Source organism: Stegostoma tigrinum, chromosome 17 (assembly GCF_030684315.1).
Source record: "Stegostoma tigrinum isolate sSteTig4 chromosome 17, sSteTig4.hap1, whole genome shotgun sequence".
Classification (NCBI taxonomy): domain Eukaryota; kingdom Metazoa; phylum Chordata; class Chondrichthyes; order Orectolobiformes; family Stegostomatidae; genus Stegostoma; species Stegostoma tigrinum.
The window spans coordinates 28,664,441-28,679,547 of record NC_081370.1 but is presented as its reverse complement, the minus strand read 5'-3'; the positions used below and the strand labels follow the sequence as shown (position 1 = coordinate 28,679,547).

Sequence of the window (15,107 nt, the reverse complement as noted above, 5' to 3'; positions counted from 1 at the left end):
TGCTGCTCACGCGCAGCTCTCTATTAAAGACGCGAGATTTTCTGTTGGTCTTCCTCTTTACGTCATCAGCCAAGATGGTAGGTAGTGTGGCGGCTGGTTGTCTGTCTTCAAAGCAATTAGAATCCAATGGCATCGGGCATTAGGAGTGATCTTAAAAACGGATACCTGTTCGCTGATCGTTGTTGTCCTTTTTGTCAACCAACTGTGCAGCACTTTCGCTGAGATATTTGCGCTTATTTAGGTGAAAGCTCTGCGGCCTATTTAGTGAAGGCTGAACGCCGAATGCTGCCGGGAGTGATGGCTGCTCCGTTGTATAATTAATCAGTAGGCCCCTCTCTAAACTATTGACTGAACCGTAACTGTTACTCATCCCACATATTTCGATTCGAGTTTGGCGCTATCCAAGACGAATAGGTTTTTGCAACCTGCCTACTGTCATCTACGATTCGACAGAAAACAATACCTTTTATGTTTGTGAAAAATCAGCATTTTATAACTTGGATGCCGCTTCCATGGCTGGTACAGTTTCTGAGATTAATGACTATTTTATAAAGGCACCGGAGTGCCGTACATAATTGGCGGTAAGAAATTGTACGTGTTCAGGCCGTGTTTCAAGTGTTGCATGCAGCCACTTAATTCAAAATGCTTTACTTGATGGCCCAAATTATCTTAATAATACACTGAGAATGATGTAGTTATCTACGGATTAAGCAGAAGTTTTAGCGTTGTCGCGCAACAGTTTGAGGGGCATCTTCTGAAGTACGCTCCAGTCCTAAACAGGGTCCTCGTTGGCGTCACTCTCAGGAGAAAAAAAAGTGACCACAAACGATGGGGGTGGCCTCGGCTGAATTGTTTTGAGGGGTTTGGAGGATAAATTTTATTGAAAATTAAGTCTGGATAACCGACTCTGATCCTTCCTCTTGGGCTTGAGTTTAGCTTGGATTGGGTTTAGTTTTGTGGTGTAATGGAGGTATGTAGAATTCTGGTTCTGTTGTTAGTGTAGAGCTAAAAGTAACCAGAACAAGTTGGGATACCACAATTTAAGCAGTGTCTAAGCAAACTAACATAAAGTGGCGTAATGTATGTACCACATTAGTAATGTTGGTTTCTTGTGCAGCTATAGTTAATCTTTGATATGGCACAGTTTAATGTCCTGCAGCTGATTGCTCAAGAAGGGTCTAGGCCCGAAACGTCAGCTTTTGTGCTCCTGAGATGCTGCTTGGCCTGCTGTGTTCATCCAGCCTCACATTTTATTATCTTGGAATCTCCAGCATCTGCAGTTCCCATTATCTCTAATATGCATACACATGGATGACTAGTTTAAGAATGGGTTGTTGTATGATGAAGTTGCTGTTCCAGAGAACAAAGACTCTGACTTATAGGCTTTGTAAACGTTAAGTATAATGCATTTGCTGTCATCAATTGAAATGTTTTTAATGGTGTACTTTTACTATAAACATGGTAAAACATTGAGTTTTCTATTACATAGTTGTAGACTGATAAAGCTAACATACACGGATTTTAATTTTATTTTAGCCGTCCAGATTGAGAAAAACCAGGAAGCTAAGGGGACATGTTAGCCATGGTCATGGCCGAATTGGTGAGTAGTAAATAAAAGCCCAAATCTGTCTTTTTAGTGAAGGTGTTCAAATACCTGGTTACAGTTTTTTTTGTTTCCATGTTATAGGCAAACATAGGAAGCATCCTGGTGGTCGTGGCAATGCTGGTGGCATGCACCATCACAGAATCAACTTTGATAAATAGTACGTATTCTAAAATTATCTTGATCCATATGTTTTTGTGATCTTGTGCAAAATGTGGATTCTGCTGTGGCGTCTTGATACCAAAGTGTCGTCTTTTTTTGAAGCTGGCAGTAGGTTGTTGGCAGGGGGAGAAAAACAACTTAAACTCGAACAACCTGTTCACTTGTTCTGTTGGAACTATGGGATGCCAGCATCTTTATTAACCTTAAAGCAAAATGTGCATTTCCAGTGATGTGATTACATCTATCATCATCACTCTTTTTTTTCCAAAATTGACACGAGACTAGAGTCACACCCTGACACTCCCTGTGGTCCTGGTGTGCTGTTGTTCTCGAAGATTGAATACTACTGTTATTCACTGGCTGGAGCTTCTAGTAGCAGTCAGTTACCAGGTTAGTGACACTATGAAATAATACGATGTTGCAATTTGACAGTTGTCAGGTGCTGCCTCACTGCACTGGCAAGGTTTTACATTGGTTAATTTTATTTTGATGCAGTAAGTGTTGGTCTGTGTAAACAGGTGGCCTAATTATCCCAGTGATAATGGGGAGTGCAGATGCTGGAAAATCCAAGATAACAAAGTGTGAGGCTGGATGAACACAGCAGGCCAAGCAGCATCTCAGCACAAAAGCTGACGTTTCGGGCCTAGACCTTTCAGAGAGTCTAATTATCCCAACTGACTAATATGGTTGTTTTGACCCCTGTATTCCTTTTAATATATTTAAAGAAACTGTTGTCAGTTATTATATTCCTCACTAATTTGTCCTCCAAGTGTTTCTTTTGTGTCGTTAGACCTCCTTGGGATAAATTTAGAATCCAAGTCTTGGGGACTATTGCTGTTGTTAGCCTCCCTTTTTCTAAGTTTTTTTTAAACTTCATAATCTTCCTTAACTTCCTTGGTTAGTTATGGTTTGCTTATCTCTCGCTTAAAATATTGCCTTTTACATAATAACTTAAATAGGTTAATATACTAATGAGATCTTCTGCAGTGCAAGGCTTGCTTCAGTTTAATTTGAATTATAAATGTGCCAAGTTGGAAAGTTTCTCAACTGTATAACTTTACATATTTTGAAAATTTGTAAATCTCAAGCGAAGTAATTTTTTGGGACTTGAGTCTGTGACTTCAGTTAAATGGCCAAACAACTTAGAATTCCAAGCCTCATTTATACAAGGACTTAATTAGATTTGATATGTCCAGAAGTGAAGCATGCAAAGCTTTTTTGGTTTTGGGAGAACTAAGGAAGCGAAGTGGTAGGCTGCCCCTATTAATGTCGCAGTAAAAGAATTAATTCTTGTGGCATCTTGAGATAACTGCTGTGATAAATACTGCATTCAACAAATATAGAAAAATGTTTGCTTTAATATTCAGTTTTTCCAATGAGGAACCTGTTATTTCTTACTGTTTCTAAAATGTTGCATTGAGCAGAGTTCAGTGAATTTTGCTTTTGAACTTTTCAGTCATCCAGGTTACTTTGGAAAAGTTGGCATGAGACATTATCATCTCAAAAAGAATCAGTTGTTCTGTCCAACTATAAATCTGGATAAGCTGTGGACGCTGGTCAGTGAACAGACCCGATTAAACTATGCCAAGAAGCCTGAAGGACCAGCACCTGTCATTGATGTTGTACATGCTGTGAGTATTATAAAAAGTTGTTTTGAGGGCAGCCCGCAAATAGGATTTGCTGGTAGGGAAATAGCAAATCTTACTGATTTGAAGTAGGTAGTGTGCAACCACACAAGAATTGATAAATTATTTAGCAGTCTACTGATATGTAGTTGATTTAGACACTGAAGATAATATAGGTTAAAGTTATTAATATGATCAATTTAATAAATTAGACCCAATTAAAACTGACAATAGCTAAGGCTGATAGTCACAGTTTTTTGACTAGTTTTAGTGCATGAACTAAACCTTTACTCAGTGTCTGTCTGAGGCTGTATAACAGACTTGCTTCCTTTTTAATCAATTAATGACATGCTCACTGGCTCAAATTCCATGTGCTTGATTTCACACAGCATTTGATAAAATGGAAGTAGAATGCTCATGCATCCCAAGTGTTGCATACATAGTCTGATCAGCTGATGTTATTCCAAAAGCAATTGTTTCAATAGGAATCAGTAGTTTGTACAGCTGAGGAAGAGAAATTTGGATTTAAGCAGTCTGGAATTTTAAAAAATCAATTGGGTACAGCTGCTAATGGCAGAAGTGATGGAAGCCTTGTGTGTGCAAGCACAGAGTATTACTCAAAGGAAATTTTACCTCTTTAAATAGGGTACTTAGCTCATGGAAGTGTGAAAAATAGTTTACTGCTCATTTCAGGTATCGAAACTAGAGTCACATCCCTACATTTATTATTGTCTTGATGTGCTACAGTTTTCGAAGAGCAACTACTGATTTTATTCATTGACTAAGCTTTATAGTTCAGTCAGTCACACAATTAGTAACATTGCTGGTGATTGCATTGCAAGCATCACTGTTTTAAAATTGTTCTAGAACTTCCATCTCATTAGTCTCTGGGATGCCATTTCAGGTTTGAACAATGAAAACGTCTCCCTAAATTTGGTATCTCATTCTGAGCTCCAGTTCCTTTGTTTGCCATGTTACAACTTTTTAGTTTGTTTTGCAAATGTATCTTCTGCATCTTAACTGCGATTTCCTCATGTCTCCTTTTTCACTTCCAAGTTTTTCAACAGAACATGACCTTAAGTTGTTATTCTTTTTCCAAGAATGACCTGAAGATTGCAGATTTTCATCTTTCTTTTGGTTTATTTTACCTGTTCTTCAGTATAATGAATTTGCTGTTCTTTTGGTTTGACATGCACTGTCATAGAGATCATTATCTGTAGATCTGAGGTGCCTGCTATTTCAGTTCATCTCCAGGAGATTAATTTGCACTGTATTTTCGAATACAAATCCTATACATGGATGACTATAGACAGTCTATTGCTGACACATCAAATTCTAGTGATGCCTGTGCAACGCCCTGCAAATCCATTGGCAGGATAGGAGCTTCAACATATTGACCATATTGCTGGCAGATTTTCAAAACATGTTGTCTACTTTTAAACTACTTCCCATGACAGAGGTCAGCAAGGAGGACAGGAATACCTTCAACCATGTTTTCATGCCTCAAGGTTGGATTTCTGGTTTCTCAATCTACAGTTAGAGAAAATTAATTGGTTATCAACAGATCTTTACATCTAGGATTATATTGTCCAGAATTGCCAGATGTTAATGTAGTTGACCTAGTTGAATTTCTATCCAACTTTTCCCATTGTTAACAAGAAGGATGTATATGGAATCTAGTTAATTGATCTCATAAATTGAGATTGAAAACTAATAAATCATCAGTTTCTGAATTTTTAAAACTTAAATTTCACAAATAACATGAGTAGAGATTAATTGCACTAAATCTGGGGCAATTTTGGTTAATTCCCTCTTTATCCTGTAATGGTCATCCTATTTCTATCCTACTATTTTCTTTTTGGTGTTTGATGTATTTTTGGAGTAGAAAATGTTCACTGGGATCATTCTTCCTTTCCCTTTTTAGGGTTACTATAAAGTTCTAGGCAAAGGCAGGCTACCTAAACAACCAGTCATTGTCAAGGCAAAGTTTTTCAGCCGGAAAGCTGAAGAGAAAATCAAAGAAGTTGGTGGAGCCTGTGTATTAATGGCATAAGTTTTATAATTGGATGTACTAATAAAATACAGTCACTTTTAACTGTGTGCTGTTTCTTGTTTTGTAAATAAAATGCATGTTCAAAGTCCATGAGGTGGTGATGAACTATTCCTGCTGGGGCTCTCACCCACCATTCAAAGTCTTGTGTTTGGTCACTTGAAGCAAATGTACAGTAAGCAGGATAAGATGATGTTCTGGAAATGGATAGCTGTGTTACTTTCACCATTGAGCTGTGAATGAGGGAAAAACCATTTGGATTTTAAAAACACATCAAGTTGTGAACTGGATAGACATGTCAGCTGACTTATTCTACAAAATTCTCTTGTAGAAAAGGGCAAGATATTTCAAGCTAAGGGAAAGCAGTAGTCTAACACATCCTGTAGTTTACTTTTAGGACGTGGGCACTGCATGTCAGTTTTGTCTTCTCTGATCTATTGACTGCCAAAGATTAAATTACTTTCTAATGCAAGTAATTGATTTCCTAGCTTATTCACAGTAATGCAGAATCAAATCTGGAATCCTACTTGCTATAGACCAAGGTGCCACATCTCCTTGGAGACATTTTAGTGAATTGATTTTGTTTTAATAATCCATCTATATTTATTAGTAGCTTTTTATTCCAGATACTCGGGTAAGTGAACTAAATGTCTGATTTACTAGCCTAGTAATATAACAACAGAGTATGACAGAATAAGTTAAGGATACTACTACTACTTAAAACTTGAATTTTGCATACAAATACAAGCAAGTTATTCCATAGGGGCTTTGCAAATAAGCAGCATAATTTCAGACGGATGTCAAGGTGTTGTGAATGTAGATCAGATTTTTGAATAACATCAGCATTTGACACTGCAGATATGTAGTGTGCCATGACTCTTTTTAAATTAAAGAAAACTGGTTCGAATAACATGGTATCTTTAAGTGCCTGCTAGAAATTGTACAGCTGAATTTTCTTTCACCAGCCAAAGTATAGGTATACTAGTATGTTAACTTGATACTAATACAAAGGGCCTTATCTGACATTAAGGAGAATAGTGTGGCTTTTTGCTTTTTTGTGTGTGAAGCTGTGAAAATCCAAACCTGACAGAGGCAACTGAAACTCCCACAGGGAATTTCAGCATAAATATTTTGTGAAACAATTATTCATTAAAGCTGTGATTTTATAAAATTAAACAAGATGGCTGTTGTTAAAATCAGAATGGCTCAGGAATTTGAAAAGCAGTGTGTTCAGCTCAAGGTAATTGAATTTTGAACTTTTAAGAAGCAAATAGTTTTGTTGGCACCTAGCCTGCAAAATAGTACAACTTAATTTACAAATCGAAGGATGGTGTGGTTAAACCAGCACTGAGTGGTTGCTAAGCTTGTACTGGTAGCTTGTTTGATATTGATTGGTCAGTTAAGGGAGGACCAGTACTAACCAGGCAACTGCAGTGTTGATAGAAAAGAGAACAGGTGAAGACCACCTTTTGGTGATAGTGTAACAAGCTTTGTCTCTTGTTTTACCCTTTTGTAGTTTTTGTCTGGTTAGCAGGTTATTGAATGATCTGAGGAAAGAATCCTAGTCTTAAGAAACAAGTATCAGAGATAATGGGAACTGCAGATGCTGGTTATCTCAGATTCTCCAAAGTGTGTAGCTGGATGAACACAGCAGGCAAAGCAGCGTCTTAGGAGCACAAAAGCTGACGTTTTGGACCTGGACCCCAAAGTAAACTCTTTTTTTGGGAAGTCTGCTCAAAACTGCATTAACTAGTGACTTTGGAATTTTAAGCAAGATATAGTTTTACTTGACTGTGAACAAACTGTTGCCCAAGGATTTCATAAGGAACTGGTACCTTATCCATGAGAATGATAATTATGACCAAGGAAGATTGGGCTTTCAATCCAAGATATTAATCAGATTAACAAAGCGTGAAGCTGCATGAACACAGCAGGCCAAGCGCCATCTTAGGAGCACAAAAGCTGACGTTTTGGGCCTAGACTCTTCATCAGAATAAAGGGTCTCGGCCCAAAACGTCAGCTTTTGTACTCAGATGTTGCTTGGCCTGCTGTGTTCATCCAGCTCCACGCTTTATCTCTGATTCTCCAGCATCTGCAGTTCCTGTTATCGTTATCTCTATCTCTGTTAATCTGATTGCATTGTTCCTGCACTCTAAGTTGACGTTATTAAAATAAATTGTTAACTAGTTTGATATAACTTTGAGTCCAAGGTCTATTATTTCTGAAGTTTGAGGTAATGGTCGTCATGTTTTAATTTTACTCTTGGGAATCTGGTGACAGGCTGGTTTGGTTTAGCTTGTTACGCTGTACAATTAGACAGCATATTTTCAACAACAGAAGTCACTACTTTGCAAGCACTGACTTAGGTTTCTTTGCTAGAGATCCTTCTTGTTGCAATGAAATCTAACAGTGTAATGCATTAACTTTTGCAACTAACTTTTTTACCCTGCTTAAATAAAGTTTTAAGTACCCATCTATTTTTATAAGAGATGTACAACATGGAAACACAACCTTTGGTCTAACTCATCCATTTAGACCACATATCCTAAAAAAAACTTGTCCCATTTGCCAGCATTTGGACCATATCTCTCTAAACTCTTCATATTCCCATCCAGCTGCCACTTTTTCTGGCAGCTCATTCCACACATGCACTACCCTCTGTGGAAAAAGGTGCCCCTTAGGTCACTTCATTCTTTCCCCTCTTAAATGTATGCCCTCTAGTTTTGAATGCCCCCATTCCAGGGAAAAGGCATTTTTCCGATCCATGCCTGTCATGATCTTATAAATCTCTATAAGGTCACTCCTTGGTCTCTTGCTCCAGGGAGCCCTAGTCATTCAGTCTCTCGCTATCAGTCAAAGCCTACATCCCTGGCAACGTCCTTGTAAGTCTTTTCTAAACCCTTTCAAGTTTTGCAATATCCTTCCTATGGCAGGGAGACCAGAATCATCCACTATTCCAAAAGCAGCCTAACAAAGGTCTTGTGCAGCTACAACACAACTCAACCCTCATACTGAATGCACTGACCAATAAAGGCATTTTTACTTGAATCATACAAATTAAAAAGAGGACCTATTAATTCACAGTTTACTGACTGACTATGCTGTGGTCATACCCACTAGTCATGACAAGATATTGAAGAAGCAAAAGTAGTCCTCTTTAAAACAAAAGTTTAAAAGGAAATCATGCATACTTTTTACGTTGTAAAATAGGAAAGGGCTTACAGTGCAGTTGTACTGTCTCTACCTCTGGACTAGAGGCTCAGATTCAAATCCTACCTGCTCCAGAGCTGTGTCATCATCTCCTTGAATAATCAGAAAATATCAACAAGAAAAATGAAGAAATTTACATGTGACCAAAGAAGCAATAACCAGAATTAAGTTGACTGGTGTGATCCTTTGATCTTTTACATAAAAATTCTGTGTCTGATGCTACCTCTCACTAACACCTGGAGGAGGAGTAAAGCTCTGAGAGTTTGTGTTTTCAAATAAACCTGTGGACTATAACCTGGTGTCATGTGATTTGTTCTTGAACCCAGTTCAATCCTTATAGTGCAGGTGCACCCGTAGTGCTTTTACAAAGAGGGTTTCAAATTTTTGTACCAGTGATCTTGAAGGACTGACGATATAGTCGCAAGACAGGATGTTGTGTGTCTTGGAGGGGAATATGCGAGTGGTGGTGATCCCATCTGTCTACTGCATTTAGGTGATACAGGTCATGAGTTTGTAAGGTACTGTAAAAGGGGAATGGTTAGTGGAAGCAGTTTTAATGACAACCTTCAAAACAGCATTGGATGAATACATGAAGGATAGATAACATTAAAAGGTTATGGGAAAACAGGACAGACACCTTTATTTGATCATTCTACTAAAAGGAAGCTCAGGTACAATAGGTGGAATGGTTCCTTTTGTTCTATATTTTAGGAGACTCCTGTTGGGATCCTTAAAAGGAAAATAAATTAATGAAATGAGTTCCATCTGTACTATTTTTCTTCATCTAAGAGCAAAGGAAGATGTTAATTCACCAATTTTATACACAATTATCAAAACTGGTTGAAAGTTGTGCATTGCTTTGATGGTGCTTTCTTGTCAGTTGTTCAGACAAGATATGGTATGTAGGACATTAAATTAAATTAGTTTATACACAGAGCACAAAGATTCCGCAATTAGGAAGTCAGGGTTATGCAACCATGCCTTTTGTTGTGCAGAAACAACTTATACCTCCAGATGCGGGCACAGAGCCTCTGTTTAAGGGAATGGCCACTGACATTCGTCTCAAGTGACTACCTGCCAAAAAACAAAAAAAAGCAGCGACAATGGCCCTTCCCCTGGAACTGTGTTCCAAAGAAATGCAAACTTTCTAGCCCACTGTCTCCAAGTGCTTTCTAAAAGCTGAACTTCTGCTGTTACATTCCTTCATGTTCTCCTCAGAGTCAACCTTACCCTTTTCAAAGTGATCTGAGATGTACAATGCAAAAAGATTATTAAACTGGAGAGGGTTCAGAAAAGATTTACTAGGATGTTGGTGGGAATGGAGGGATTAAGTTATAAAAGTAGGCTGGGACATTTTTCACTGGAGAGGAGGTTGAGGGGTGACACTGAGGTTTGTAAAATCATTAGGGGTATAGATAAGGTGAATAGCAAGTCTTTTCCCTAGGGTGGGGGAGTTCAAAACTACTGGGCATTTTTTAAGGTTAGAGGAGAAAGTTTTAAAAAGGACTTGAGGGGCAATTGGTTTGTGTGTGGAAAAAAACTGCCAAAAGGTGGTCGCGGATGCAGGTATAGTTACAACATTTAAAAGACATTTGAATAAGTACATGAACATAAAAGGTTTGGCGGGATATGGGCCAAATGCAGGCAAGCGGGAACGTGGTCAGCATGGACTAGTTGGCCTGCAGGGTTCGTTTCTATGCTGTATGACTCTTAAGTTGCTATCCCCAATGAATAACCGTCAGGTCCCTTCGTGGCCACTAGGTGGAGCAATCCACCGTCGAGAGACGCTTGTTTTGAATGAACTGAGAAATCTGAAATTAAACCCGAAAATATTGAAAATGCACAGATTACTGGCATCTTTTTGTACGTGTCCCGCAATGTACTTGAATAAGTAATGCTTCTGCGCTTTTAGTATAATCTTATGGAATTTTTAAAAATGCGTGAGGAATCAAGATGAAGGGCAAATTCGTAATAAACTTAAACAAGCATGAATAAAAGGCAGTAGAGAAAAGGTAAATTAGGAAATTAGGATTTTGCCCTCTGTTTATGGAATGATAGGAGTTTCACAGTTTATAAGTGTTGGAAGAGGTAAAGTGTTTGGCCAAGTCTCGAGTTTAACATAATATTTACTCTGTTTCCAAACAGAATTCAAATAGATCTGCAACCTCTGCCAAACGTGTTTATTTTTTTTAAAAAAGCAGTACATAGAAATGTGGCAAGGCTTAACCAATCATGCTCTTTGAGAATGGCCGTCGCAAAGGCTTCTGCTCAATTCTCATTACACTCAGCGACAGCAGTGCATTACATACAGAAAGGTTTCAGTGATTCATTCACCAGCCTTTTCTATGGCAGCTTATGCATTTTCAAGCAACATCAAAAAAAGTACCAAATATTTTCAGTGTAACTTGATCGATCACATTTTGTTGGCAAAATGCGGGGGGAAAAAACATGAGATACAATCAGAATTCTACAGCTACAGCACAAGTAAAATTGGAACTTCATTTTTTCATATAGTTCAGGTATTTCCCAGTTGATAGGATCACACACATTCTCCATAACCATACCAGCAAAGTAATGACATTGTTAGTAAATGAGAAAATCTGTGCTTTCCCCCAACCCTCATTACAAACAATAATCTTCTGCACATGCTCAGTTGGACCATTCATGCTCCAAGTCATAAGTCACTCTGGCATCACAAAACATGTTAAAAAGTCAACTCTTTACAGATATTCAGTACAATGACTGCTAAATCCAGACAATAAAATACCAATAAAAACAGTAATATATTTACAATATACAACCCAATCTGCAAAGATAAACATAATTAAGTGTACTTGTTGCAGCTTCAGATTCTTCTCCAATACTATTATAATTCAGTCTTTGAATAAATTTGAAGATTTTGTGAACATGAAGAATGTATAATCCATTTTTTCCAAAATGGAAATGAGTTTAAGAAAGTACTTGTGCAAGGTCCAGTGGTCCTTGTGAGAACAGATACAATATGAATACTACTAACTCTTCTTGTGGAGGAATTTCATTTTATTTCCTGCAAGAGATAATCAATTTCATTAGTTATACAGAAGAAAAAGTCCAGAAATTCCTCAAATTAAGTATTTATATATGGGATCACGTTAGCATTTTAGTTTTTGTTGAAAGGAAATTTTACTTCCATTGTAGGGTACCCATAAGAGTAGATAGATGACGTGCCCATAATCCTCTAAATCCAGTTGTTGGGATTATAATTCTGATTGGTTTTCCAATACATCTTATTTCTAATTTCAATTTGGTGACTATCTGCTACCTATTTCTGGATACTTACATAGCATTGAAGGATGGTATTTGTCCTAAAATGTGACTGCTGGATCCCTTACAAGCACTATCCAATTGTTTCTAATCCCCCATTGCCCTAAACATGCTGGAATTATAACTATTTACTCAACCCCCTTTTGGCAGTTATTATTAGACCGTAACAACTCACTGAATTTATTTTTAAAATCCTCACCTTGACTTGAAACATTTAGCTAATTGCTTAAATCTGTATATTCTGATTATCAACTCTTTTGACAGTTTTTCATTTACACAAGCAAATTTATGAATCTGAACAATGTCAAATCCTCATGTAACTGTCTTTGTTCTAGGAAGAACAATCACAGTTTCTCCAAGTGCCCCATGTAAAGAAAGGCCCTCATTCTTGGTACCATTCTATTGAAATTTCCATGCACTTTAGGCATGATCTTTGCGCCAAACTTTAAGGAAGTTGTCAAAAAATATTTTTTGGCATCATTTTTAAACTTTCTCCCAAAATTGAATACAATACCCTAGCTGAGACCTAACCAATGCTTTTTAAAGGTTAGAATAACTTGCTTACTTTTGTATACTCTTGTGTTAATAAAGCCAAGAACTCAGATCTCTCTGTTCTTGTACCCCTTTAAAGGTGTACCATTTAGTTTATATTTCCTAAGTCTCCAGACCAGAATGTATCACTTCACACTTAGTTCTCTGTAATTAATTGCATCTGTTTTGCGTGTATCCATTTCTGAAGTCTGTTCCTGTTCTTCTTACTGTTCATTACATTCCTGAACTTGGTGTCATCAGCATACTCTGAAGTTATGCCCTGTGTACCCCAGAAAGGATAATGTAATAGTGCAAAACAGGGATACATGTAATGGAAACCAAAGAGTGACAGGAAGAGACAGCATATACAAACATAAGAATGAGTGCATCATCAAAAAAATCAGAGTAAAGACAACAGCTGGCAAGTAACACAAGGGGAGCAACGGTCTACCAAAGGGAGATTTAGAAATCTGAAGATAGAAAATTTAACAGGAAAGTTTATCAATGAAGATAATGAGAAACTGAGTGAGACAGGGAGATTAAAGTTATATTGCATCAAAGAGTAAGATCCATGCTCAAGACACGTAAAATTATGGGAGCGATTGGCAATACAGGAAGACATACCACCAAGGTGAAGGGATCAATGACTGGAGACTGTTCAAGTTAAGGGGCAGGAAATTTAGAGAGGATGTGAGGAAATAAACAAATTACAGAGGATGGTGGGAATCCGGATCTCATTGCCTGCAAGGGGGGGAAAGTTGATTCCAAAGATGTATGAGCTATGGTGGGCCTTCACCTCACAACATTTAAGAAATATTTAGATATGAACTTGCAATGCCAACATATAAAAGATTCAGATGCTAGCACATGAGATTAGAATAGTTAGCTGCTTATTTTTGATTGACATGGAATTGATGGGCTGAAGGGCATTTTTCTGTGCTGTAGACCTCTATGACTATGCTCAGAAAGGAATTAAAAAGTAAACTTACAGTCACTTTACCTTAATGAGGGGAGCATCTGCAATAGGATAGATAGATATATTACAGTGGAAGATTTGAGTTACATAATGTAAATAAAGGGTAACTTTTTATACATCTGTCCAGTCTGGAAAAAAAAAGCAACTGTTTGCATTTACTCTCTGATTTCTATCTAAGTTTGCATTCATGCAGCAATCTGGCTTTATTTTGGCTAACAGGTCTATTACGTACTACTTTCAAAATGTCCTTTGAAATTGCATATACACAACACAGCATGCATTGCTGTCCACACTCATTTTCTTCATTAGTTAGTTGTAAAAGTTACTACACTGAAGGCAGTTCAGAGAGATTTCACTAAGTTGATTCCCAAGATGAAGGGGATGTATTAAAATGAAGGCTGAGCTATATTGGGCCTTCACTAATTGGTATTTTTAACAAATGACAGGTGTTCTTATGAGAACATAAGAGTGCCTGACAGTACAGCTTCTTAAATATTGTACAACATTTAGTTTGTATTTCCATCCATACCACTTATGAATGGATCTAGAAAATAGGAGTCACTGTTTCAGAATAAGAAGACTGAGTTAAAACTGTGATGAGAAGGGATTTTTTTCTCAGAGGGTCATTAATTTTTGAAATTCTCTATCCTGGCAAGCAGTTGACACAGGGTTATTAAACATAGCAAAGGCTGAGTTAGACATATTTTCAATCTGTAAAGACATCAAGGCGAATGGGGACAGACAGAAGAGTGCAGTTAAGGTCACGATCAGATCAACCGCAAACTTATTGATGGTGGAGCAGGGTCACTGGGCCAAATTGCTTACTCCTACTACTACTATTTAGATTATGTTCTTTCAAAGAACATAATCAAATTAGTCAATAAATTTGCCATTAATAAACCTGCCTGCAATTTTTAACCTTTATTTTTCTAAGTGATAATTTGATGTTATGCTAATTTTCTTGAGCAATAAGCTGTTCATTTTAGTCATAGAATGAAATAAGAAACAAACTGAAAGCCTCACCTATTCCTTACTTACAATTTCACATTTCTGGCTCTACTACCAGCATTTCACTTTGATTTAATATACATGAAGCTTATTGCTCACTTAAGAAAAGTAGTCAGTGTCATAGAGATGTGCAGCATAGAAACAGTCCCTTAGGTCCAACTTGTCCACACTAACCAATATTCTAAATTAATCTAGTTCCCTTTGCCAGCATTTGCCCCATATGCCTCTATTCATATACCATCTAGGTGCTTTTTAAGTGTTGTAATTGTACCTGCCTTCACCACGTCCACTGGCAGCTCATTCCATACAGGCAACACCCTCTGCGTGAAAATGTCGCCCCTTAGATCCCTTTTAAATCTTTCCCAACTCATCTTAAACCTACACCCTCTGGCTTTGGACTCCCCTACCCAGGCAAAACACCGTGACTATTCACCCTATCCATACCTATCATGTTTTTATAAAACTTTTATAAGGTCCCCTCTCAGCCTCCGACACTCCAGAGAAAACAACCCCAGCCTATTCAGCTTCTCCCTCTAGCTCAAACCCTCTAACCCTGGCAATATATCCTTGTAAACCTTTTCTGAATGCTTTCAAGTTTCGCAACATCTTTCCTATAGCAGGAAGACAAAAACTAATGCA

At 37.6% G+C, this 15,107-nt stretch overlaps 2 protein-coding genes and 2 non-coding genes across 9 annotated transcripts in view; 3 read left to right on the top strand and 1 right to left on the bottom strand.

Annotated features, from left to right (window-relative positions):
- Positions 1 to 10: 10 nt before the first annotated feature.
- On the top strand, positions 11 to 5,485 carry rpl27a (ribosomal protein L27a). The gene is made up of 5 exons (XM_048545263.2): positions 11 to 77; positions 1,537 to 1,600; positions 1,688 to 1,763; positions 3,222 to 3,396; positions 5,315 to 5,485. Exons 1-5 carry the CDS (start codon positions 75 to 77, stop codon positions 5,441 to 5,443), a joined length of 447 nt encoding a protein of 148 aa, XP_048401220.1. The 5' UTR covers positions 11 to 74; the 3' UTR covers positions 5,444 to 5,485.
- Positions 2,040 to 2,168, top strand: LOC125459583 (small nucleolar RNA SNORA3/SNORA45 family). The gene has a single exon (XR_007249050.1). It is a non-coding gene; the product is annotated as a small nucleolar RNA SNORA3/SNORA45 family (small nucleolar RNA).
- LOC125459582 (small nucleolar RNA SNORA3/SNORA45 family) lies at positions 4,086 to 4,213 on the top strand. Its single transcript, XR_007249049.1, has one exon. It is a non-coding gene; the product is annotated as a small nucleolar RNA SNORA3/SNORA45 family (small nucleolar RNA).
- A 5,331-nt stretch (positions 5,486 to 10,816) lies between the features above and the next one.
- Positions 10,817 to 15,107, bottom strand: part of dennd2b (DENN domain containing 2B) — a 403,328-nt gene continuing 399,037 nt past the window's right edge. For all 6 annotated transcript variants that reach the window (XM_048545174.2, XM_048545171.2, XM_048545172.2 and 3 more), the window contains one exon: positions 10,817 to 11,696. In XM_048545174.2, coding sequence (XP_048401131.1) covers positions 11,662 to 11,696 — 35 coding nt within the window. In that variant the 3' untranslated portion in view covers positions 10,817 to 11,661. The remainder of the gene's footprint in view (positions 11,697 to 15,107) is intronic.